The sequence below is a fragment of the Protomyctophum bolini genome, assembly GCF_963924005.1.
Source record: "Protomyctophum bolini genome assembly, chromosome: 4".
Lineage (NCBI taxonomy): Eukaryota > Metazoa > Chordata > Actinopteri > Myctophiformes > Myctophidae > Protomyctophum > Protomyctophum bolini.
In genome coordinates, this window is record NC_137865.1 from 14878095 (window position 1) to 14905507 (window position 27413).

Genomic DNA, 27413 nt, shown 5'->3' on the forward strand with positions numbered 1-27413 from the left:
GTTAAACTCTATAAAGTAACAGAAGAAAGTAATGTGCTTTACTGCTTACCTCAGGTTATTTAAAACAAACACAGTAGGCCTGTAGGCCTATGCCTACAGTAGTCGTCCCCATTTCTGGAAGCGCGTCCACGCGCACCTGCAGCAGTCAGGAGTGAGGCTCGACTGACACACATCGACTGGGGGGACCTCCACCTCCAGCTCGGGGAAACTCCTGTGTGGTACAGATGGCCAGTATATCTTTTCGTTGTTGTTTGCATTAGTCACCCCCCTTTCTGGAAGCACATCCACACGCACCAGGAGTGGTCAGGAGTGAGGCTCGACTGACAAACATCGACTGGGGGGACCTCCACCTCGGGGAAACTGTGGTACAGACAGACAGAATATTGTTTTTGTTGTGGTTTGCATTAGTCGCCCCCCTTTCTGGAAGCACATCCACGTGCACCAGGAGCGAGGCTCGACTGACACACATCGACTGGGGGGACCTCCACCTCCAGTTCAGGGAAACTCCTGTGTGGTACAGACTAGAGTAAGACAGAATATTCCTTTCGTTGTAGTTTGCATTAGTCACCCCCCTTTCTGGAAGCACATCCACACGCACCAGGAGCGATCAGGAGCAAGGCTCGCCTGACAAACATCGACTGGGGGGACCTCCACCTCCAGTTTGGGAAACTCCTGTGTGGTACAGACAGACAGAATATTTTTTCCTTGTTTGCATTAGTCGCTCCCCTTTCTGGAAGTGCGTCCACGGCACGTGCAACAGGAGCGATCAGGAGCAAGGCTCGACTGACCAACATCAACTGGGGGGACCTCCACCTCCAGTTCAGGGAAACGCCTGTGTGGTACAGACAGACAGTATATATTTTTTCGTTGTCGTTTGCATTAGTCACCCCCTTTCTGGAAGCACATCCACGCACACCAGGAGCAAGGCTCGACTGACCAACATCGACTGAGGCTTCCGCCTCCAGTGCCGGGAAACTCCTGTGGTACACAACAGCCAGACATGTTAACACGTTTAAACCATATAAAGTAACAAACTAAAGTAAATGTTCTTACCTCAGGATATTTCAAACAAACCTTTCTGGAAGCGCGTCCACGCGCACCAGGAGCAATCAGGAGTGAGGCTCGACTGACCGACTTCGACTGGGGGGACCTCCGCCTCCAGTCGGGGGAAACACCTCCGTGGTCCACGATAGACAGACGTACAATTGTCTGTATGTAGGTTCTTAGTTCTTACTTACCCGTTTAAGCAATTTAAGCCTGACGTCTTCAAAATCCTGACAGTTCACTGAAAAACCATATGTTTCTGTATCAGTGGTGCTCAATATTTCATGTCAAGGACCCCAGAAATTATATGTAATATGCCTCTGCCCCCATCTGAAAATATGTTGTTCCAGGGACCCCCCCCAGAAGCAAAGAGTTGAGCTAAAATGTTCACTATGTAATAATATATATATATATTCAAAGATTTGAGGCACATTTTCACGATTTTAGCTATGAGCTTGTAGATCTGCTATTTTTGAATAGCTAAAGTATAACATAATGCTTTAAAACACCAAAAGGGGTTCCCGCCCAAAATGTGTTAAGATAACTTAAACCAACTTAAATTTAGCAGCATTGGGCCCCAGAGGCGAGGTGCGCAGGCCCACCGGTGTGTGGACAAGCCCTGGTGGACGCCAACCCAATCCTATCATGACACGCTAACCTCAGACCCTACATGCCCGCAGGACATCAATGAGGAAAACTCCAGCAAGCCTCAACTCAACTAGCCAGCCAGGGTACTCCTAGAAGATGGGACTCAGCAGCTCCCCACTGTCCAGAATCAGCTCCCCGGGGAAGAGAGAATTGAGGCAGAACATCGAGTTGAAGTTCACCATCGCAACCTCCTCTGTGGGGTCGGAGCTAAGTGGCTCCCCGCTGTCCTGGCTCCACTCCACACTCAAGACTGAATCGAGGGCGGCGTCCCAGTCAAAGTCAGGCACAAGGTCATCCAGTGTGGGGATGGTGCACTGACTCTGTGGGAGCCAATCCAAGTCACAGCTAGGAGGGGAAGGAGGCACAGGCACAGCAGAGCTATCCACATTGCAGAGCTCCATAAGCTGGTACTGGACAGGAGGGTGTGTGGGGCTCAGTCCAGACAGTGGCTCCCCGCTGTCTGCACTGGGCTCCTTCGAGGCCCACTTCACGAAGGCGCCCAAGTCAAAGTGCTCCTTGACCGACTCCAGCTCTTTCTGTTCGTCTCCACGAAGCAGCTGGGAGCTAGAGAGAGTCGAGCGACGAGTGACCTTGGCCAGGCTAGTTGGAGAGGCTTGTGGCCGCTTCCTCTTGCGCCCACTGACCGCCTGGCTTGGCAGATTCCGTTCCGCGCAAGTGACTTCATCAGAGTGCCCGGGGAGCTGCTGCGAGCCGGACCGGAGGTCGATCTGGACTTTGTCGACATCGCAGCGGAAGCGGCCGACATGCTGCGGGTCAACCGTCCAGAAGCGCCCCTTTCCCGACTCGCCTTTCTCCTTCGGGAGCTTGATGAAGCCCTTGTTCACGGACAGATTGTGCCGGATGGTGTCATTCCAGGTTGTGCTAGCGGTGCAGCGGTAGTAGGAGAAATTCACTCTGAACCACTCGTAAATAGCGGACAGTGTGAGCTTTCCACTCTCGCTGCCCTGTATGGCCATGAAGAGCAGCGTGGAACAGGTCTGGGTCGGCTTCTCACCGGCATCCACCCCACCGGGGCAGTGGCCGTGCATCACCACGACTGGTGTGGGCAGGACCGGGGTCGGGGGAATGCCCACGGACGCCATGTCCCCGGACAGAGGGGACAAAGCCACCGGGACGGAGAGGGGAGGTGGTGGTTGGTGACGGTGGCCGGACAGCAGAGGTTCCCGGCCAGGACCTCCGCCTGGCTGGGGGCCTCCGCTGTTGGCACCGACAACAAAGTCCTGGAGCCACTGCAGGCTCGTCAGACTGTCGTCCACCTCGGACAGGTGCCACAGGGTGGCAGTGGCACACTGCAGAGGTAGCATGGCTGTCCTCTGAAACACCAAGTGTGTGTGTGTGTGTGTGTGTGTGTGTGTGTGTGTGTGTGTGTGTGTTGGCCTACTGGTGTCTGCTAGGTCCTCCTTATTCCTTTACCTTAAAGAAAGGTCAGTAAAAAGTAAACTTTTCAAATGTAGCCAAAACACTAAAATATATATATTAAAAAAGTACTAATACTAGTATATAATACTAATACTTTACAAGTAAAACGCCTGTATTCCAAATGTTACTTGAGGAAAAGTACAAGCAACAAAATATACTTATATTACCAAAGTACACTACTTTAAAAAACTATTTTTAATAACCAAAATATGAAGTACCGGTAGCTACGTACTTCTTCCACCACTGAAGAAGATTTATTGTGTAAATGTGGTGGACTAAACAACACGAGTCACACGACCAGGTTTGACTCCGTTAATAAACCTCACAGCCCCCTTAAACCTCCGGCCCGCAGTACCACCGTGGCGCTTGGCATAAAGGAAAATATCTACAAACTAACAAGTGACAGTTTGTTAGCTTGATTTCGTACGACAATATGCGGCAAACGTTCTATTTAAAGCTTAACTACCGTCTGCACCCTCCTGGCAGTGGTTAACGTTGGATACAGAATGCGATGACCGCCCGTTAACGTGTTTTAAAATAAACAAAACTCACCCCAAAATCAAAGTAAAAACTGTTCTACAAAGCTTATCTTGGTCTTTTTGACGAGCGACAGGACACAGGATAACTTATGGTTATGGGATTTCAACGATAACGACAAGTTAAGGCTTTCAGTCACATGAAAACAACTAGCTATATATAGTAGCTACACAACGATTGAAATTTAAAAGAAAAATAAAACACTTACCTCTGTTAGTTATCCTGGAGAGTCAAGACGATGGAATTCAAAAAAAGATGTTTACTATAAAACACTGTTTAGTAAATGTACAAATTAGCAGAAATGACAAGTTGAAACAATAAGTTGTGAACCAATAACAACAGTGGATGACAAACTACGATGAAAGCAGGCAGTAAATCGTAAACGGTTTCTCTGGCGGAGCTCTGAAAATGCACGACTGATTCCAACAAGAGTCTGAAGCGCACTGAAGCAACAAGCAAGTAAAGTAAGTTAGTTTAAACACCTGCTCGAGTCGCCGGACCGTTCCCTATTGGTCCGCTGCTAGCCTGCTAGCTGCCTTCCTATTGGCCCGCTGCTAGCCAGGCGCCGTTCCTATTGGTCCGCTCCGCTAGACAAAATCGCGGCCCCGTTCGAAATGTTGTCTCAGCCAATCACAATTCGAGGCCGGTAGCTGATGATCTCGCGTGGACTGTCACTGTGGACAAGCCCACATCTCGTTGTACTGAGCATCATCCGCGTTTATATTGGGTACAATACTAATATAAATGATGCTATTACTGTATTCTGCTGGGCATTTGTGAAATGTATTCTCTAGGATATAGTGAAGCTTATTAAATCTACCTAAATCCATGCGGACGAGGCGAACCGAACCATGGGTTGAACACGTTAGCAAACGTTAGCTTAGCCATGGTTCACAACATCATGTCACGTCATCTCTCAGGGCTAACGTTACGTTAGCTACATAACACTAGTGCAATAAGTTAATGTGAAATCAAGCAGGCAACAGACAGTTTTGCCATACTTTGTCCACGACGAGGAATAGCAGATCTGCAAGATGAGAGAGCGTCGCTGTCCATGGTTCTTACCGTTGGTTCATGGGTGTATCATGCAGGTAGCTCTGATCCATAGCTCTAATACCCTTTGCTGCCGGCTATGGATCAGGGCTCTTCCTAGGGCTGAATAGTTCTCAGATAGTCAGATTTGAGCACAGCTTCACTCCAATCCGACTAGGTTTTCCTCCTCCTAGCCTAGGCAAGTTCTATGAACTGTCTACTTCACTCTTTAACTCTGAGTTCACTACTCAACTCGGTTTATTCACTGCTGACACCATGCATAGGCAATAAAACCTTACAACCATACATGTGATACTAAAATGACATTGTGAGTATATCTGTGATACAGTTACGTGACGAGGTATCATTTATGCAACAACAAAAAAAGTCTGGATGAATGATTGAGGGGAGAGCAATTGCTTAATTGTTGACAATAATGTTGACGACAATGTTTTGAAACATATTCATGTTAAATGCCTAGAGTAATCTTCCATATTTTTCTTTAATGTCTTTCTGTAAACCTCAGTGTGTCTGGAATCCCTGGATGCCCTCCAAGTGAACAGCTGTGTGAACTGAACATGCAGATTAGCAGTCTGGTACCTTCAGGATGACAAAACATCCAGTGTGGACAGGCTTTCCATCACGGACGCTTTATCTTGGGTCTGAGGAGAGCTGTTGATGATTCAAAAACATGTCTCATAATATGAGACATGTTTTTTAATCATCAACAGCTCTCCTCAGGAAACTGCTACCAAAGAGAGACAGAAAGTGTCTGTCTCTCTTTGGTAGCAGTTTCCTTCTCCAGGGGAATATTCCTGACTAGTGCTGTACTGCCCCCAAGTGACACAATAGTAGAAGGCATTGTGACTAGCTTGGAGTAGGAGGATAGTATGGTTGTGAGTTGTGACTGGACTCAGAGTAAGGCTTAGTTGGAAACCTTGGACTGTACTCTCTCAAAACGTTATGTTTTTGTGGTAGCTGAAGCTAATTTGCCTGAAGAGGTTCCGAGTAGTGGCAATTACATGATGTACCTCTCCAGGAAAGAAGAACACAGATGGATGGGTTTCAGTTTAGTCAAAACAGAATTTGTACAAGAATATACAAGACAATTATGTTGGTGACATCATGATGCTACTCTGCTATTCATTGAAGCCTACTGTAAAGGCGTTGATGTGCAATAATTGTGCATAGTTGGTTCAGCCATTCATCTTATATATCACAGCCACAACAAAGAACTGTGCTCCTATAACCGCCGACCAGAAGGATTTCGCTGGACCTGAACGTCTCCTTGTCGTGTCCCCTCCTCACGTACCATTTTTAACTTTTAGTTTAGTTAATTATCTAGAAGTGTCACATCATTTTATTTGTTTTATTGGTATTATTGTGATTGTTTTATGGCATTTTAAAGACCACTGTACCATGGCTTTTATTTATTAAAGAAACATCTGACTTTATCCTGTTTTCAGTGATTTTATCGTTGCTCTCTTGCAAAGTTTTAACAAAACCCCCGAACAGGCCACAAAATAAATTGCTGTGTCCATCTCTGAAAAGTTGTCAGCCCTGTTTAACCCATTCTGGACGGGAACCCCTTCTTGTTTTGAGCATTATGTTATACTTTAGCTGTTGAAAAATAGCAGATCTACAAGCTCATAGTGCAGCACAGAGTGCCATGCTACGAGCTTGTAGATCTGATATTTATTTTTAATCGTGAAAATGTGGCGCAAATCTTTGAATATATAATCTTTCAGAGCGAACATTGCAATCTTTGCTTCTGGGAGGTCCCTGGAACAACATATTTTCAAATTGGGGTCGGCGGCCAAATACACATCATTCTGGTGGTCCTTGACATGAAATATTGAGCACCACTGACATAGGTATTTCAGAAAACTGTCAGGATTTTTTGACATTTTTTTCCGATGTCAGGCCTAAATGTAAAAAACAGAAATCCTAAATATCAAAGTAAAACTTCTGTACACAGATGCTAATTTATATCAAATAACTTTATATGAGAGACAAATCCAGAGGTTGGACACCACAGAGCTGTCGTGTTGGTAGCCGATAACTTTGATACAACACAGTCACCACAGTTACCTGGTTTATTCTATCAATAATGCCACTATCCGTAATAATTCTCTGACAACTTTTAGTGGTGGCGGTACAGTCGCATATTTACAAAACAAACTTCAAGTTCAGCTTTATACAAACCAAAGTGCATCAGATATAAAACCATTAATATACAATGAGTCATAAAGATACATTTACATTTTGGGAGTGTTTCATACTAAAAACCAGACATTTTTAGGTAGTGTCGTATTCTGAACCAGTTATCAGAATAAAGTTCTCTTATTTACATATAAAAACATCTGTACCAGGTCAGTCTGGCTGTTATGATCCTTACATTACCTTTCTTTCTACATACTTTTATAATATAATTACTTATGTTATAACACCTTTGTTGAATACTCGGTTCTCATTGGTCCATCAAGGCAATCCGTATGCAGCTGCTCTGCCTCTGATTACGTTGCTATTCAGTGGAAGCTTGTAAGCTAATAACATCATCTTTAAATTCATATTTCATGTCAAAATATTGACTTTGTTAATGTGTGTAATAAGCAGGAAAATGTGCATACAATGCCCTCTCACTGTGCATTATCCTCTACATAATGAGATGTGCTTTGAGTTGAAAGTGTGGGTTTTGCTGAAAGATGAGATGCTAAAGCCTTAGTTCTACATACAGTAGAGCGCTTGTGGGTGTCGTAGCAGATCTACAGGCTTACAACGCAGGGCTGCTATTTTCGGTGAGTGACACCACTGTTCAATTAACAATAAATCTGACTTAACATCAACTAGGGAAGTTCAAAATGTCTTCCAGTAACAGTGGAAGTTGATTTGTGAGTTAGTATATGATGTTTGGTGCCACTGCCAGCTAGAGGCTGTGCAAACATTTAGTAAAATGACCCAGTGAGTGTTCACTAGGTAGTGTCAGTCCAGTCTCTCTCTGTCTACATTTCATCTCTTTACATCCACACATCCCTCGCTGTCCTGACAAACCAGAACTCTTCTTCTATATCTTCCTCCTCTGCTCTCACTAGTAATGCAAAGTAAAATGCTAAACATTTCCTGGTGGGCAGTGACAGTCTGGCTGTCTGGGGCTGTAGGGTCCCTGAGTGAAGTGGGCAGTCTATCAGAGTCACACAGCCAATTGGTGCCTTCATAGCTCAACTGCTGGCTTCCCATTGGCTGCTCCTGTTCCTGCTCCTGGCTCCTGTTCCTCCTCTTCCTCCTCTCTCCTCCGACGGTTGAAGAAGCCCAGCTGACAGATTAAAAATATAATTAAAATATGCATGGAAAGAAAAGTCAGATTCTAAACTCTATGTGAATGTGTGTGAGATGTACCTTCCAGAGAGCTAGGACCAGTAAGGCCAATAGCAGTAGGCCTCCCAATGAGCTGCCCAGTATGACCCAGAAAGGAATAGTCACTTCGTCCTCTCTACGCATCTCCAACACAATCTATAACACACACACACACACACACACACACACACACACACACACACACACACACACACACACACACACACACACACACACACACACACACACACACACACACACACACACACACACACACACACACACACACACACACACACACACACACACACACACACAGAGAATATACAGTACAAAAATATTTTCCACTATTCAATTCAAATGTATATTCCATTATATTATAAAGGAATATACATAGATAAACATGTAGTATTTAAGACTTGTAAGGAGTAGTTGAGATTGTTGTAATACACATTTTAGACTGCAGATAGCAGCATAATATCACTGATAGTACCTCTTCACTGTCAGTCACTGTGCTACAGAAATACAACAGACAATAGGCTATTAAGGGAGAGTTATTGCATTCTTTGTTAAAGGAGAATTCCATGCTAGAAGGCTTTCTTACCTTTATTTGTAGTTGTTACGTCCCCAACAAAGAGGTCCAGGTGTTATTTTGTGCAAAAGTGCATTATTGGCTATTTCCCCTTATGCCTCATGGGGGTTGGGTTTTTGTGCTAATTTGCTTATTTTAATCGAAATAAGTATAGTACAGTGTGCCGCTTGGGATACTATTTACATTATGAAGAGAGGATATATACAAAGAAAAAGAGCGATGGAAATAAGCGAATTAACACCCCATAGCCCAATTCAATTCAATGCAATTCATTGAGGGCTTATGGTAGGGGAAATGGCCAATAATGCGCTTTTGCACAAAATAACACCTGGACCTCTTTGGTGAGGACGTAACAACTACAAATAAAGGTAAGAAAGCCTTCTAGTGTGGAAAGCATTTTCTTTCTTTAATAGTAGACCGTAGTAAAGCTGATAGGGGGACTGTCTAGGACAGTAGGAAATCTGAGAGTGAGAGTGTAAGAGAGAGCCAGAAGAAAGGCTAAGAGGGAGCCAGTGTAGCAGGGACAGACAGTAAGGTTCAAGGTTCAAGGTTCAAGTTTATTTAGTGTCCCCGAAGGGCAAATTGGGTTGCAGCATAGACAGTACATTAAACAATGAATCAAACAGTACAAACAAACAAACAGTTCACATAGCAGATACCAGAGTACAGAGGTGCACACAACCATTAAAGTGCAGGCGTTTAAAGTGCTATGCGATGGGTCATAAAAGTCATAAAAGTGCGTGTGCATAGGCACGAGATAATACAGTAAAAAGTGAAAGTGCTCATCATAAGGTTATATCCTCGATCTACCCACAGCAGCATTCAGTGTATGAATAGAGACCGGGACAAAGGAATGTTTGTGCCTGTTTTTTGTGGCACATGGGGCTCGCAAGCGAAGGCCGGATGGGAGAAGGATGTACTCTCCGTATAGTGGGTGAGCAGCATCAGATCGGATACACAGAGCTTTGTTAATTACCTGTTTCTTAAAGATCTGGTCTAGGCCGTTCATTTGTGAGCCAATGATTTTTGAGGCCACTTTTACAATTCTCCCTAGGGAATTTTTGTCTCTGATGCAGAGATTACCATACCAACAGATAATGGAGAAATAAATGACAGACTCGATGTAGGCACTGTAAAACAGTTTCATCAGAGTCTTGTCGACATTGAACTTAGCCAATTTCCTTAGGCAGTACAGGCGTTGTTGACCTTTTTTATGCATCACGTCAGTATTTAGGTCGAATTTCAGTTTGTCATCAATAACTGTGCCTAGATACTTGTAGCTGGGTACAATATCTACAGTCTGTCCGTTGACAACACTCTTCTGGGGGGATTGAGGGGAACGTCTAAAATCTATGCATAGCTCTTTTGTTTTAGAAACATTAAGCTGCAAGAAGGCGTTGTCACACCAGGATAGAAAGTCGTCTACCACTTGCCCGTGACAGTTCTCATCATTATCAAGCAGGCTGACGATGACCGAGTAAGAACTCTAAGGGGGAGCCAGTGTAACAGGGACAGACAGTAAGAACTCTAAGGGGGAGCCAGTGTAACAGGGACAGACAGTAAGAACTCTAAGGGGGAGCCAGTGTAGCAGGGACAGACAGTAAGAACTCTAAGGGGGAGCCAGTGTAACAGGGACAGACAGTAAGAACTCTAAGGGGGAGCCAGTGTAGCAGGGACAGACAGTAAGAACTCTAAGGGGGAGCCAGTGTAACAGGGACAGACAGTAAGAACTCTAAGGGGGAGCCAGTGTAGCAGGGACAGACAGTAAGAACTCTAAGGGGGAGCCAGTGTAACAGGGACGGACAGTAAGAACTCTAAGGGGGAGCCAGTGTAACAGGGACAGACAGTAAGAACTCTAAGGGGGAGCCAGTGTAGCAGGGACAGACAGTAAGAACTCTAAGGGGGAGCCAGTGTAACAGGGACAGACAGTAAGAACTCTAAGGGGGAGCCAGTGTAGCAGGGACAGACAGTAAGAACTCTAAGAGGGAGCCAGTGTAGCAGGGACAGACAGTAAGAACTCTAAGCCAGTGTAGGAGACAGAAGCAAAGGTGAAAGTGAGACCGTTGTGTTTTTCCACTGGATCAGCGATACATCATCTTGTGTTGTACTGTATTGTAGTTGTATGTAAATCAAATGTATTTTGTTAGTGTGTTATTGTGATACCTGTCTAAGCGGCCGCTCCTCCTGTAGGAACATGGGACTGGAGGGACTCAGCTGGATAGAAGCAGAGACCAGCATGCCTAGAGATCTGAACCTCACCTGGTACAGTACACACACAGTACACACACAGTACACACACACACACACACACACACACACACACAAACAAGATAACATCAGTACCATAATATAAATTGAATATACCCATAAACAGGCTAATGTTTGTTCACCCCAGAATAGAGACAATAAGGCTCATGTGGTTAAACCTGGTTTATGGACGAACATATGGATACGATACAGACAAACATAACCTTGTATAACAATAATATACAGAGACAGACAATTACAACTTCACCTGGTACACACACACCAACTTACAGACAGTAGAGTGTGGAGTTGTAGTTGTCCTCTGACCATCACTTTGACTTCTCTGTAGGCGGGAACACTGAGACTGCACTCAACACCTATACTCACACTGTTACTCTGGTTCTACAACACACACACACACACACACACACACACACACACACACACACACACACACACACACACACACACACACACACACACACACACACACACACACACACACACACACACACACACACACACACACACACACACACACACACACACACACACACACACACACACACACACACACACACACACACACACACACACACACACACACACACACACACACACACACACACACACACACACACACACACACACACACGGTGACTAAAATATTATGGTGTGTGTGTAGTGTACAGTACTGTATGATGAGAGAAATGAACACGGTAGAGAGACAGGTGGACAGACAGACATGGAGACATGCATTGAGACAGGTAGAGGAGGTAATAGACAGACAGACATGTAACACAGAATAGTAAAGAGTGGGATTCAGTAGTACCAGCTGTGAAAGGTGAGACAGGTCTTCTGGGGTGTGAATGGAACTCTGCTGGTCGGGCACAACACAGTGAGAGGCTGTAGGCTGAGAGGAGAGGTCATGTAAGGGTCATGTCGGTTCAATTGACACATCACTGCTGTCAGGCAGAAACCTTGTATATTTCCTCTTTCTGTTCCTTATGTTTGTCTGGGGTTTTTATAAAGTATTTAACCAATGAAGTATTAACAAGAGCTTATGACCAAATAACTAAATTTCATCCAGTGTAACACAGGTTCTATTTGCCATTTTCCTGAAATGTAACGCTTTTGAACACAAATAGACGTGTTTAATTCAGTAACGTCAAACTGAAGCAAGTCTGATCTCACCGGCTCGATGCTGTAGTCTGTGATGTTCACCAGCTGGTTCCCAGAAGAGGTCACGGCCCAGACATCAACCCAGAACATGACCTCTGACACAGAGAAGAAGCCCAGGTTTTGGACCTGCAGCAGGGAGAGCAGGGACCAGCATCAACAAACATAATGGTTCTTTTCAACTACAAAGGAACCTTCCAGAACCCGTTTTAATGTTTCCATTATAACTAGAACAACGCCTGAAGGAGGATAAAAAAAAAGATCGGCAAACTTGTAGATGTGCTATATTCGCTATTTTAGGAGAAGAAACAAAACTTGGGATGTGCACCTCCTGAGCAGGTCCCAAATTAGGTTCTGAGAAACGTATCTGAAACTGCACCGTAGCGTATGGAAACAAATCCAGAACCTGTGAAAGACTGCACTGCATGGTTCACTTGCACAACAACCGTTGCGTAAGTCACCACACAGGGCTGCCCATGCCTCTAAATGTGCCTGCGGCCTTAATTGGTGGTTGTAGGTGTGGGAAGTGTTGTCACTGACCTGGTAGGTGAGGTTGAAGTCTGTCTGGCTCCAGGAGGCTGAGGAGGAACCTGCTCTGATGTCAAAATGAGGAGGAAGGCTGGCATCTCTGATCGAGAGAGATTTCATTGTTAAAGTCCTATCTTATATATTTAACTCATTAGATCATTGCACTTCCTGTTTTGCCCAGTGTCTGGTGTCGAATCAGTCAGATACTGTAGGAGGTGAGTGTAGTTGTTGAGATTCACCTGGTGAACAGCAGGTCAGCCTGGTATCTCAGAGGGAGGTACAGGTCACTGATGTTGTCTTCTGGGTAACCCTCCTCCCCCTCACTGGTTCGCACGCACACACACACACACGCACGCACGCACGCACACGCACACGCGCACACACACACACACACACACACACACACACACACACACACACACACACACACACAGGTCTCAATTCGTTGGTAAACACAGAGTGGGGAGTCTACAGTACTGTACATCCTCATTTTAAGACTAGAGTGAACGGCCCTGGATGAAACGATCTCCCCGCACAGGCGCATGCACAAACACACACGCATCATGCACGCACATACACACCTGCCACTCTCCATGACGATCCGTATGTGGTCCAGGACGACAGAGCGACTGAACTCAAACTCCAGACGGAAGGACACCTGCCAACACAACAGTCACAGTGTTTTACTGTCGCCGTGGAAAAATTCACATACTGTTGTTGTTGTGGGAACAGCTACTGTACATAATTTATTATTAGACCCCTTGCGCTAATCAACACACCTCCAACCAGAGAGGAGGAACTGAAATTGAATGTAAGTTGTACAGCTCAGATGTTCCCCCAGCACAGCAGCTGACCGGCTGTTCCAGGCAGCACTCTGCCCGTCTGCCCCTGGCTAACGTCCCACAGCATCCAGCACGCAGCCAACGCCTTGTAAAGGAACAGCCAGTAATAACCTGCTGCTGCCCGCCTGGACCCAGATAATAAAACTGAGCCTTTTCAGACAGGCAGCTCTGAAGTCGGCCCTCAGGGGCCTTAGAGAGAGAGAGGGGTGGGGCTGTGATCAGGTTTATAGGAATGGTCGTTAGGCTAATGAGCCACCAAGTCAATGGCTGCTGTTCAAAGCATATTCCTTTTCCTGTTTAATAACTATTATTAGTCATATTGTGTAACAACTCTAGGAATTGATGTAGTGATTGTATTATGTCCTGCTATAATCGCCAAATACCTAATCTGTAAAAAGTTACAGCAACACTGTTAATGACATACTACAGTACCCCCATTTAGTGGAAATCAGTGCTGAATTGCTGATGTTTTTTGAGTGGAACAACCACTCCTACAACCAGCAATGTCCGTGTATGTACCTGTGTACCTGTGTAAATGAGCACGAGTATGTGACGTATTTATACCAGTAGGGGGCGCCAGAAACAGAGACAGGGGTAGTGCTGTGTCTCTAATGAGAGAGAGAGAGGGGGGGGGGGATTGCACCACTCAGTTCACAACATAACACATTATATATCAGCAATTTTTGTGTGAGATTTTGTGTAGACAGAATACAGACTAGAGCCAACTCAGGTCCAGTTTATTAAGTCTAGAGGGGTTTAGGGATAAACTGATGTTCCATGTAATAATGCTAATATATGTTTGACCTAGCCCTGGTCCTGTGTGTCAGCGAATCTCTCACTGACGCCCTGTGGGGACTGCCTCCGCTGCTCTATAGCAACATTTTCCACTGTCGTGGAGGGTTTAGAATTTCCTGAAAATTAACAAAACCAGGTACTGTAGCTACTCACTGAAACAAAGCTTGCTAGACCTAGGAAAAAGTCTATTCTCCAGGCTCGGGTCCCCAGCAAAAACTTTTTTCGTTTCACACTAAACCCAAGCGTTTAGGTTCTATACACTTATTTGTAACACTTTTTAAACGTGTCACAGTGTTTAGATTATAAACAGAAGAGCATGTTTAAATGCCATGATTGCACTGAGTCATCTGGTAGGCTACTCCTTTAACCAGGCTAGTCGCTAACGGGTGCGGCGCGATCTGGCGCGGTACAAATGGGACGAACCGAGGCGAATATATATATTCAGGTCTAATTCCTCATGGGGGCTGGAGCCCCGCCTCCCCCACAGAGTCTACGTCACTGCTGGTACTTACCTGGGCCAAGGACTTCAAGAAGGGAGTGCTGATATTACACATCTTCTGATTGGACCGTCTCACCACAGAGTGACACTCCATCTGAATATCGGATTGGTCCTGCAGTGTGGAGAGGAGCTGCATTTCATATACTGTATGCTATACAAATACAATTGTATTATTATTATTATTATTATTATTATTATTATTATTATCATTATTACCTACAAATATATACAGTACAGTACATGCCTAAAGTACCACTACCCCTTGACTCCACCCCTGCACGACTGAATCCTGCTCCTGTGTACCTTGACGATGAGCGAAGAGAAGAGCAGGTTGGTGGAGTGGCTGATGTTCAGTGTGGTTCTGTAGGCGTTCTCTCCCTGGTTCTCCAAGCGAGCGTACACCACCACCCTCCTCCGCCCGGCCTCCACCACGTACCCGGGGTCCAGGGCCGCCCCCTGGTGGCCACACAGAGCCCAGCCAGCTCTCTCCTCCTTCAGGCTACAGAACTGTCTGGGAGCATAGAGCAGAGGGGAGGATTGGAACCATTATAACACGACTAAGATAATTAATTACACAATGGATGAAACATTTCTGTATCGTTGCTGTCGAGCAGAAACCTTGTAGTTTATGTTTCAACTTTCTTTGTTTCTTCGTAAATTAACCCATGAAGACCTGAGGCAGATTCTACAAATTACTTCTAAACAAGTTAGTTCTCAAACTTTCAAGATTTATTTTTAAAATAGCCGGTGTAAACTTGCAGTGTGTGTGTGTGTGTGTGTGTGTGTGTGTGTGTGTGTGTGTGTGTGTGTGTGTCAGACCTGACATCCAGCAGATCAGTGCGTGTTTGTAGGATAAGATCAGGCACACATCTCTCTTCCTGTTCACAGCCGTTCCAGAAGGGAAGCTACGGGGAGAGATGAGGATCAAAACACCTCCATATGAATAAATATTACATGAAGGATTCAATTAAATCTTGACACGTTTCGATGGTATCTTGTGTGACAGTTGACACTTTTAACGTTTAACATAAGTTTGTCTCACACTCATGTCCCAAAAGGCAGGAGAAAAGATAGAAGCATTTTGTATTATGTTTGAACTAGAATCAGTGCCACCGGGCCAGACCTGGGTGCTGAGGCTTGTGGGCCAGTCTGGGTCCAACACCGGACCGTCGTCTGGGGTCTGTAGGCCTGTCTCCATGAAAACCATGATGGGGCGACCATAATCTGTTGTCTCCTGTTGGGAGGAGTAAGAGGGAGGGAGAGAGAGAGAGAGAGAGAGAGAGAGAGAGAGAGAGAGAGAGAGAGAGAGAGAGAGAGAGAGAGAGAGAGAGACAGACAGAGACAGAGACAGAGACAGAGAGAGATTAAGCTAAAACGTATTTTATTGTACCATATGCTGTCTGTCTGTCTGTCTGTGTCCCTTATTGCCCACGGAACTCCTGAGTTCATCCAAGCTGGCGCCACCTCATGCAGCCAGTTACAAGTGGTTCTCACCCTGTGTACATGATTTGGGTCCCAGATGACAGCAGCGTGACAATTTAAGGACTTTTAAGACCCTTTTAATTAAAAAAAGAAGTGGTGCAGTGTGTGTGTGTGTGTGTGTGTGTGTGTGTGTGTGTGTGTGTGTGTGTGTGTGTGTGTGTGTAAAAGAACATTACTGCATCAAAAGTAGACAACAAACTACACTATAAAAACTGGTCAAACATTGGCCAAATTGTTAAATAATATTATAATATATTTTCACAATGTTTATCTGTGGAACCAAGTCAAACTAAATGTAATGCCTCAACTTCTACAAGTGCTTGTCGGGGTGGGGTCCTCAGTACAGATATGAGAACAAGATTGGTCTGATAATGAGCACTGCTCGAGTAAAAGATAACAAAATAAATGACATAACGTGTAAATCTAATCACGTCTGATTAAAAACCATAGTATTGTCCGATGAGTGAATGTGTCTCATCTGGTCTTGTCCCATTCTACCTGGACGTAGAAAGACAGGCGGTCACAGCTCTGCTGTCCGGTCTGCAGGGTGAGTCTCCTGGGCTGCTGCTGTCTCTCTGACTCGTCCAGGACAGCTCTGGCAGGGAACCTCTTCTCATCCAACACCACGCTGTACCATACCTCTGTGGAGAGGACATTCACCCATTTAGACCTGTCAGGGAACCTCTTCTCATCCAACACCACGCTGTACCATACCTCTGTGGAGAGGACATTCACCCATTTAGACCTGTCAGGGAACCTCTTCTCATCCAACACCACACTGTACCATACCTCTGAGGAGAGGACATTCACCCATTTAGACACAGGGAACCTCTTCTCATCCAACACCACATTGTACCATACCTCTGAGGAGAGGACATTCACCCATTAAGACAAATGTCTTCTAAAATCCTGACAGTTTTCTGGAAAAAACTTTGATTCTATGTCAGTAGAAAAAAAGTTTTTTAAAATAGTAAAAAATGGCAAATTAGTTTAGGGATAAGGGTTAAGGGGTGGCACAAGATATAGCCCTTTGACTCCAAGCAAGGCTTTTTAGAGTAGGCATACAAAGTGTGGAACTATGGAAAATATGCTGATGCGATGCATTTCTCAGCTGTCTCTCTGTTAGACCTCAACCTGTCTTCTGCGTCCAACAAGCAGTCTGTCTCTCTGGCACTGTCTGGCAGTAACGCTGACCTCACAACTGTTCTTAAGTGAGCTGGTTGAGTGTGTGCTTTATAACAGCTTTGGGAGGCTGAGGTAAGACTCATTAAATTGGCCCAGAGTCATTCATTTTTATTTTTATAAATGACATGCTGGCATAATGTGGAGTACAAGTGTAACTCTATATACTCTATGAGCTCATCACTGTTGGTTGCAGCTTGAGCTAGAGGCCGGGTTTTACGATATACCAAAATACTAGGGATGCCAGGTTTAAAGTGGTTAATAAAATATATGTTTTTCAAATTGATTAGAACATTTTGCAATCCAACCATACTCACAAATACAAACAAATACAAAGCAACACTACACAGAAGTCCAATCCTGTGCGGCGCACATGGAATGTCCAGACCCAGATTTTGCACTTTTTGACAAAATAACCTTCTAAACATTTATAGACTAGGGGCTGTTTTTTGCGTGTCTTAAGTACCAGGTCTTATTACTTAACTTAAGACCTGGAGGCTTGATCAATGCTCTTTGGCCACTCAGAATAGCCAAATGGCATTGATCACGCCTCCAGGTCTTAAGTTAAGTAATAAGACCTGGTACTTAAGAGTTAAGACACGCAAAATACAGCCCTAGGACTCTTCATTGGTTGGGCTTTAGTTAGAGGCAGCAAGTACTGTCTAAAAGCCCTGGCCAAGGAGACAGGAAGACATGGAAAGACAGACAGACAGGGACAAAGAGTACTTGCACTTGAATTTCATAATTGCGTTCTCTGAATCTATGCGGTGTGTATTACATGCATGCATGTGTATGAGTGTGTGTGTGTGTGTGTGTGTGTGTGTGTGTGTGTGTGTGTGTGTGTGTGTGTGTGTGTGTGTGTGTGTGTGTGTGTGTGTGTGTGTGTGTGTGCAACATGCGTGCGTGCGACCTTGTGTGCGTGTGTGCGTGTACTGTCTAATGGCATCCATATGAGGGGTCTGATGGATGGATAGGAGACAGAAGGGATGGAAGGATGAAGGGAGGAGGCGGGAGAGGTTAGATTGACAGGGCTGTCTGTGTGTGTGTGTGTGTGTGTGTGTGTGTGTGTGTGTGTGTGTGTGTGTGTTGTAATTGTAAGGAGTCTCCTGAGCCTGCAGGCTTAGCACATTAGCGAGGTTTCCACTGGCCTCAGCCTACACATCTGAACCCAATTACCACACACACACACACACACACACACACACACACACACACACACACCACAACAACAGCTACTACAAAAGTACACATTGACTCACACAAGGTACTGTTGAACGGACTCTGCGGCGCGGAACGGAACAGACTCTGTTCTAATAAAGCGAGCAGCCGTTACTCTTGGAGCTGAAACTGACTTCAAAGTTTATCTCCTGACCCAATAAAAGCATTGATGGTGCAGGCGTGGATGCATGGTGGATAGTTTAGCGGGGATAGTTGTGTTGAACACGAAAACAAAGTCCTTTCCCTAAATGCCTTAAACATAATAAAAATAGCTGGAGCTGGTTTTCCTTTGTAGGAAAGAATGACACAGTAACTAATAACCTGCTATAAAAGCATTATAGTAATACATCACACGTTAGTCTGATTCAGTGGATGTCGGCCTCTGGTACAGACCTCTGATAAATCCTCCCCTTCTTCTGGCCGGCTGTGTCCCCCCTTGTTTAAATCACCCTGTGACAAGTGTGACAATGATTTAACCATTGCAGTCTAGCCAACACTCACTTGGTTTTAATTCTGTGCTATGCCAGGTATTTGTCTCCTGTACATATGGCTTCCACAATACCCCCCCCAAAAAAAATCAATAATAAAAATAGGCAGGCTTAAATGTACCTATACCTACATACAGACTATATATGTGTGTAGTTACACCTAACCTTTCAATGTGACCTGGTGCATTTGATCTCACCAGGCTACATTAACTGCGAGGTATGCATGCTCTCAAGTCAGATATGGGCTGCAAGGAGATCTGACGCGAGCTATAGACCACCTGCTGAGGTGGCCTGGCTCACATTGAGTTTGTTTGTATCTCAGTGGGGTGTGTGGACACCTGCATTTATATATGTCAGTGGTTCTCAACCTGTAGGTCGGGGTCAGGGTCAGGGTAGATTAGCCTTACCCATTTAGGCCTGACGTCGAAATTTAGAAAATGTCTAAATCATGTCTAAATCACGACAGTTTTTTGAAAAACCTCATGTTTCTATGTCAGTGGTTCTCAATATGTCATGTCAAAGGACCTCCAAAATCATATGTAATTGGCCGCCAACCCCCATCTGAAAATATGTTGTTCCAGGGACCGTGTGTCCTATGTCTGTCCACCTACCTACAGATGTGTGTCCTATGTCTGTCTACCTACCTACAGATGTGTGTCCTATGTCTGTCCACCTACCTACAGATGTGTGTCCTATGTCTGTCCACCTGCCTACAGATGTGTGTCCTATGTCTGTCCACCTGCCTACAGATGTGTGTCCTATGTCTGTCCACCTACCTACAGATGTGTGTCCTATGTCTGTCCACCTACCTACAGATGTGTGTCCTATGTCTGTCCACCTACCTACAGATGTGTGTCCTATGTCTGTCCACCTACCTACAGATGTGTGTCCTATGTCTGTCCACCTACCTACAGATGTGTGTCCTATGTCTGTCCACCTACCTACAGATGTGTGTCCTATGTCTGTCCACCTACCTACAGATGTGTGTCCTATGCCTGTCTTGGGTTCCAGACTCAGACAGGCGATGGCAGACATACAGGTCACTTCTTTCCCTCCATATCGACAGTCTCGGTTGAAGATGTTGACCTTCTCAGGTTCAAAGGTGAGTCTGGTCTGGATCCGCACCATGCCACGAGACCTGTACATACACAACACGCATGCATGCACGCACGCATGCACACGCACGCACGCATGCGCACGCACGCACGCACGCACGCACACACACACACACACACACACACACACACACACACACACACACACACACACACACACACACACACACACACACACACACACACACACACACACACACACACACACACACACACACACACACACACACACACACAAGCATGAACTATGTACGTGTGTATGTGCGTGTGTGTGTGTGTGTGTGTGTGTGTATGTGTGTGTGTGTGTGTGTGTGTGTGTGTGTGTGTGTGTGTGTGTGTGTGTGTGTGTGTGTGTGTGTGCGTGCGCGTGTGTATGTGCGTGTGTATGTGTGTGTGTGTGTGTGTGTGTGTGTGTGTGTGTGTGTGTGTGTGTTAGTGTTGTAACTTTTAACTGGCGGCGGGGCGGGCTAAGGCGTGTTAGATAATGTATACTGGGATTTTACAAATTATTGTCCTGGAAGGAAATTTGCACTGCTGGTTGATATCCTCCGCTCACCAATAAATCCCAAAACAGCTGTTGACTACTTCCACGGCGCGTGCAAGTGTCTGCATGTGTGTGTGTGTGTGTGTGTGTGTGTGTGGCCGCTCAAATTATAAGTGAGGAGGACAACATTAACACCAAATGTTTTCAAAGACTTTTTCTCAGGTCTTTAGTGGTGCTTTCTTTCAGCGTCTGTGCCTGCAGTCCTGTTGTTGCATAACTCTACTGTATGTCCGTGACGCAGAGGTGAGTCTCTCTTTTCTCCCCTCAACCTCTCTGAATCTCTGCCACGTGTGTGACAAATGAATGGCATCGCATCGGTGGTTGGAACACCCGGGACCTGCGGGTCATAAACAACCCTTTTTTCACCCGTGTTTGTGTGTGTGTGTGTGTGTGTGTGTGTGTGTGTGTGTGTGTGTGTGTGTGTGTGTGTGTGTGTGCGTGTGTGCGTGTGTGCGTGCGTGCATGCGTGTCTAACCAGATGATGACTGCAGCTCCCAGCGCTCCCACTGCCAGGTCAACCAGCCCGTCTCTGTTGATGTCCAACACTCCATGGACACTGCGACCGAAGTACTGCAGACCCAACGACATCTCTGACGCCGATATTCTCTGGACAGTCAGTCAGAGAGAAAAGAAATCACACCCGTGTGAAGTGAGGGGCGCTCTTATCATTGTACATCATCAGACAGACAGACAGACAGACAGACAGACATTAATAACCCCAATTCGGATATTCTGTCTCCCACTAAAAGACTCAAAGAGGTTTCATTTATCACTCCCTCACACAACAATGTGCAGTGAAATCTTGACATGACATGATCCACAGACTCACAATACACAACACGATTTATATGGTACAGCTTCTCACCTGCATGTAGTGGCGCTGGATGGTGCGGTTTTTTCCATAGAAGACGTAGATGGCCCCCTGGTGGTCATCCTCCAGCGGTGCTCCAACCACCACCTCCTTCAACCCGTCTCCATTCATGTCAGGGAGCTGGGTGAGAGCCGAACCCAGCCGGGAGTTCTGAGAGCGCTCTGTCACCTCCAGGAAGCCCTCAGCAACCAGTGGTCTCTGCAAACACAGGCAGAGAAGGCAAGGCAAAGCCAGGCCAGTTCATTTCAACCAACAATGTTAAGTGAGAATTTCTTACCTTTATTTGTAGTTGTTACGTCCCCACCAAAGAGGTCCAGGTGTTATTTTGTGCAAAAGTGCATTATTGGCTATTTCCCCTAATATAAGCCCTCAATGGGGGTTGGGTTTTTGTGCTAATTCGCTTATTTTCATCAAAATAAGTAGTGTGCCGCTTGGGATACTATTTACATTATGAAGAGAGGATATATAAAAAAGAAAAAAGAAAATGAGCGATGGAAATAAGCGAATTAGCACAACACCTCAATGCCCCATTCAATTCAATGCAATTCAATTCAATTCATTGAGGGCTTATGGTAGGGGAAATAGCCAATAATGCGCTTTTGCACAAAATAACACCTGGACCTCTTTGGTGGGGACGTAACAACTACAAATAAAGGTAAGAAAGCTTTCTAGCATGGAATTCTCCTTTAAGATAAAACAGTATTAAGATACGTCACGCAAAAGGCAACACACTATGAAAGGACATTTGAATACAATAAGGAGTTAAGCAGATAATTACAGTTTGTTCCAGATATGTTGTGCAATGTGCTCTTCAAGGGTAATTAACCAAAGACTTCTGGGGTCATTTTAACATACACTCTGGCTTTTGTGTGCACCCTACAAAGTTTTTAAGTTGCTTTCATTGATTCAATATTTAAATTGGATGTTTGATATTTGTTTTATCAGACATACAGTATCCCCCTCCTATAAACTCGCTGAACTTCAAACCCCACTTTAACCATTGACGCAGTGAAAACACACGTCCCTATAGTTCGCTGACTGATATTTGTCCTTCAAAATAAAAAAATAAAGGAAAAAGGATTGGAAAAACACGGCCCCCTCATGCGAAGGACAATATCAGTCACCAGAAAAAGGGACGTCTGTTTTCAATGAGTCTAATGTTCTATGGGTTTATATAGGATTCAATTCAATTCAAAGGGACTTGCTTGGCATGAGAAAACATACGTTTACATCGCCAAAGCATGAAGTGGAAAAACACAATCAAAACAAGAATGTGTGTATGTATTGTAAATACAAGAGAGATAACAAAAAAAACCTGGGACGTATCCTCAGTGATGTATCCTGAGATCATCGGGTTTTCGGGTCTCTCGAACATCATACCCCTCACTCAGGCGACCCAGGCGGGGTGATCAAGTCCAGACTTACGTCCCAGTAGTAGCTACCCTCAATCAGTCCCATTAGGGAAAAACCAGGGACACACAATACGTTGGAGAACTACTCCAGAACTACTCTGCCAGGGCTGGGAGGTACGCTTCTGGCGCATGGAAGGACTAGGCTCTGTGGGTTGACTCCTGTCCGGGCCCCTCCTACGTCTCACCAGGTCCACTCCTGCTCTCACCAGGCCCAGGACCTGTGAGTTGCACCAGAGTCCCAGCACCAGACACTTCATTCAGAAGTGGTGGGAAATGGTTCCGCAGACTCCACCCGAGCGAGAAGGTGGTGCTGCCCGCAGCTTGAATGGCCCTCCTAAATGAATTGCATTTTTATAGCGCTTTTCCAAATGCTCAAAGCGCTTTACAATGGTTCATTCATTCATACATTGGGAGGTGAAGCGTCGAACAGTCGACGCCAGCGTCCTCACTTCCCACATTCACACACCAATGGTGGCGAGCTCACACCGACCAACTCATTGGAGGCAATGTAGGTTTCAGTGTCTTGCCCAAGGACACTTCGACATGTGGACAGGAGGAGCCGGGATTCGAACCGCCGACCCAAGGATCATTGGATGACCTGCTCTACCTCCTGAGCCACAGCCTCACCGAGGGTCTGTTGGGCTTCCTCCTCACGGAGGACACAGGCTGGGGCGCTAATGAATACTGCTCACCCTGGTGCGTCAGAAATAGTTATACATCCACATAGGAAAAGGTTAGCTTGGGATAAATAAATAAAGTCAATTTTGAATCAGGCAACTTAAAAACTGCCTGGGGTGCACACAAAAGCTGGAGTAAAATGAACCCAGAAAGATTGTAAAGTGAAATACCCCTTTAACGTTGCTTCTATACACATTTAGTTCTGACTCTGGGTTCAGTAAGCATACCCAGTCCAGTGGTTCTCAATCTTTTCAGGTCGTGACTCGTGCCCCTCCAAGAATAATCATATTTAAACTGGGGACTCCCCACCCTGGCAAGCACATGGACTTGTAGCAGTTGAGACATTACATGTTGTTTGACTCGGTTCCACAGATAAATATTGTGAAAATAGCAGCAAGCTCTTGCCTCTTTCTTAGATTATTTGATAATCTGACCAATTTTTATAGTATAGTTTGTTGATTACTTTTGATGCAGTAATGATATTATTTCTTTCTTTCTTTTTTGTTAGGTATTATTATTTTTCTTCCTTAAATTATCACTTCACTGTCATCTGGGGACCCTCGTCCCCCCCGGGGTGGTCCTGACCCACAGGATGAGAACCACTGACCTAGACAACCTGTGAGTTCTGGATGGTTCATGCTGGGTTTGTGTATCACAAAGTTATACATGCATTTTGGCCCTCAACGATTCTATGCTTTATAAACCAAAAATAGTATTTTGAAATACATTCCTTAAAGACCTATGAACTGGGCTGATACGACTTTCTTGGAATTAGCATTCTGAATGAACTGCAGCATGTAAGCTGAATTTGTAATGTGGCTATTGAAATTCAGGTCAGAGTCCATGATTTCCCCAAGATTTGTGGCAGCTGGGGTTGAGTTTTTTTTATATAATTCTTTCTTGGCTACAACATTTAAATTGTTGATTTGTTCAATGCATTGTACTGATTGTACTGGACCATAGTCCCCTGGTGATAAGGTTATATACAATGGCTTGTTGTCTGCAACAAATGGAGCCTTGAAGAGAGAGAGAGAGAGAGAGAGAGAGAGAGAGAGAGAGACAGAGAGAGAGAGAGAGAGAGAGAGAGAGAGAGAGAGAATGAAAGGATTGAAACAGAAGGAGGAAACAAGAAGGGTCATGTGTTGTGTGTGTGTGTGTGTGTGTGTGTGTGTGTGTGTGTGTGTGTGTGTGTGTGTGTGTGTGTGTGTGTGTGTGTGTGTGTGTGTGTGTGTGTGTGTGTGTGTGTACCTGTGGTTTGACAGTGTAAATATAGACCCTCCCTCTCTCCCATCCCCCGCTGAGGTACATGGGAGCCGAGACCAGCAACACATCTGTCTGTCCATCAGCGTCAATGTCCACAGATAGCAACTCACTGCCAAAATATGAACCAATCTGAGGAGAGGAGAGGAGAGGAGAGGAGAGGAGAGGAGAGGAGAGGAGAGGAGAGGAGAGGAGAGGAGAGGAGAGGAGAGTTTCATTGATCTTAGAAACCCTGTTAAAAATCACAAACGCACTCTTCAAAATGACGTCCGCGAAACAGTACAGTAAGTGTTCTCTGTGAATGCTTTGATTCCGTCTCTCCCAGGACAGAAACCCCATGTCCTTCTCTCTCTGCCATTTCTCCATCCAAGTTACTTTAGATGAACTGAGAAAAACTGGAAAAGCTTTTATGATCACTTGAATTTGGAAAATAATGAATGTGATAAACAGCAATGGTTGCACACTGAAATAATGATATAGATTTTGTGGCTTTTGAAAAGAATACTTGAAAATAATGCTTCTGTTTGTGTTACAATTGGATGGAATTATTCTCACTCTTTCCCGCTCCCTCTCTTTCTCCAGCGGTTGGCAGTTGTGTACTGTCGGCTGTTGCCGATGGCAACAGAAAATCAGTAATTGATTGGACAGCTGAGGAGCACATGGTCAGCCAACTAGTAGATTGTCACATAAATGACCATGTGGCGCGCACGTGCGCACGCACGTGACAGATTGATAGCTATGGTATGATAAGATGACTAGGACGTTCATAAATCTGTCTCAGTTCTATGAGAAGACCCACCTCTACACCTTGGCTTTTAACCCCGGTTGAGTTTATATGGTCCATGTTTTCTATCCGTTTTGTATTTTTCGTGTGTTTGCTGTTATTCTCTGTGTTTAGCTGCAGTGTATTTAGTTTTATTCTTCTGTACAGCACTTTGTAAACTCTGAGTTGTAAAATGTGCTTTATAAATGAAGTGGATTGGATTGGATATCACTGCAGCAGCTAAGAAACCCCATTAGAGTACTGTCACACTCGCGCAAGTTTATATTCGCTTCCCGTTTACTTCCTTTAGGTGGTGGAGGCGGTGGTGAAGCAAATTTGCATTACATGCCTCAGCAGGTGGTGTTCAAATTTGAACCTTTTTTTAAATTTAGCCTTGGAAGGTGTTGGCCATTCCTCTGCAACCGCTTATGTTACGTGTGACCACACTACACTCTGCTAACTGTAGGTCAAGGTGTTATCCACAGCTGAATTGAGGCTGAAGCTTGAGGGGGGAAAAGATAAAACTGTTATGGGCCGACAAATGATTTAACGGTTAAAGCATTTTGTCAAATGCTAATTTGAATTCAAATGTAACCTATTCAATAAGGGAAAGCATCCGTTTCATTTTAGATTTCAGCAATTCAGTATATGGCAACATACGTTTTTCAGAAAACGGTTTAGAAGGATTTTTTTTTAATCTACCTCAGGTATAATAAAAGGTGTAGTTTTACATTTTCAAACAGTATAAAAGGTGGGATTTAAGGGATGCATCCACAGATTAGAAACACCAACGGACCGACATGCTGAAATAACGGTCGGACATGAGGTCGGACATGCGCTGCTCCATGCTTGCGGTCAGGGTTAGGTTAGGGTTTGAGGTAGGTTGTCGGTCTAATGACAGTCGGACCAATAGTATGTCTAAACTAAAGCCTGGTGGGATTTAATCATATTTGCGTTTCTATGCCATTATGAGGAAACAACAAAGTAAGACAGGCATAATTGTAAACATTGCATAGCAACCAATTCTTATGTGCAGGCATTTGGGGACTACTTTTCTAATAATGCTTGTAATAAGATTTGTATCTATAGTTTTCATGTTGCCATATTTGGTAAACATTTTCTAAAAACAGTAACTCACAGACAGCATATTACCCTTATATCACACCCAAGGGGCATTGCTCCATCCATAAGTGTGTGTCTATGTGTGCTCTGACCTGCTCCCCCAGCAATGCTTGAAGGATGGTGAGGTTGCCTTGGTTACTGAGGGTGAAGATGATGACTTTCCCCGTGTGGTTGAAACGAGGAGCCCCACCCACATACAGCTGGCCCCGCCCACGTGTCATCAAACTGCTGATGGAGTAACCTACAGACAGACAGACAGACAGACAGACAACAGTAAGACAAGAGTTGTTACATTAGATGCTCAGCCTGAACAACAATGCTGTTGGTGTAGTATACAATATACTATAATGTAAGATTATATGCACATGTTATATTTCTTCCTCTTGATCTTTTTAGTTTTATCATTATTATTGTTGCTGTTGTTATCTTGCTGCTGCATTGTCTGAAGAAAGCCAAACCAAAATAAGTTTGACTCTTATGTACCTGTACACAAGATGTAACAATAAAGTTTGACTCTTATGTATCTGTACACAAGATGTAA

At 44.8% G+C, this 27413-nt stretch overlaps 2 protein-coding genes across 3 annotated transcripts in view; both read right to left on the reverse strand.

Moving 5' to 3' along the window:
• Positions 1 to 1781: 1781 nt before the first annotated feature.
• On the reverse strand, positions 1782 to 3017 carry LOC308314455 (forkhead box protein J1-A-like; the record flags this gene model as incomplete). The annotated part of the gene is made up of 1 exon (XM_080762086.1): positions 1782 to 3017. One exon carries the CDS (start codon positions 3015 to 3017, stop codon positions 1782 to 1784), a length of 1236 nt encoding a protein of 411 aa, XP_080618212.1.
• Positions 3018 to 6682: 3665 nt separating this feature from the next.
• LOC308314394 (integrin alpha-11-like) overlaps positions 6683 to 27413 on the reverse strand; it is a 46710-nt gene continuing 25979 nt past the window's right edge. Inside the window, exons 12-31 of one of the 2 annotated variants that reach the window (XM_080762015.1) lie at positions 26965 to 27113; positions 24976 to 25119; positions 21632 to 21835; positions 21242 to 21372; positions 20082 to 20245; positions 16977 to 17010; positions 16718 to 16826; positions 15861 to 15971; positions 15557 to 15642; positions 15041 to 15248; positions 14751 to 14849; positions 13183 to 13259; positions 12841 to 12924; positions 12614 to 12701; positions 12089 to 12202; positions 11727 to 11807; positions 11186 to 11296; positions 10811 to 10906; positions 8098 to 8211; positions 6683 to 8014 (exon numbers count right to left, since the gene is read on the reverse strand). In XM_080762015.1, the coding sequence (XP_080618141.1) occupies positions 7913 to 8014; positions 8098 to 8211; positions 10811 to 10906; positions 11186 to 11296; positions 11727 to 11807; positions 12089 to 12202; positions 12614 to 12701; positions 12841 to 12924; positions 13183 to 13259; positions 14751 to 14849; positions 15041 to 15248; positions 15557 to 15642; positions 15861 to 15971; positions 16718 to 16826; positions 16977 to 17010; positions 20082 to 20245; positions 21242 to 21372; positions 21632 to 21835; positions 24976 to 25119; positions 26965 to 27113 (2306 nt within the window). In that variant the 3' untranslated portion in view covers positions 6683 to 7912. Of the gene's footprint in view, positions 8015 to 8097; positions 8212 to 10810; positions 10907 to 11185; positions 11297 to 11726; positions 11808 to 12088; positions 12203 to 12613; positions 12702 to 12840; positions 12925 to 13182; positions 13260 to 14750; positions 14850 to 15040; positions 15249 to 15556; positions 15643 to 15860; positions 15972 to 16717; positions 16861 to 16976; positions 17011 to 20081; positions 20246 to 21241; positions 21373 to 21631; positions 21836 to 24975; positions 25120 to 26964; positions 27114 to 27413 lie in introns of both variants that reach the window. The other variant, XM_080762014.1, reaches the window with a different exon arrangement.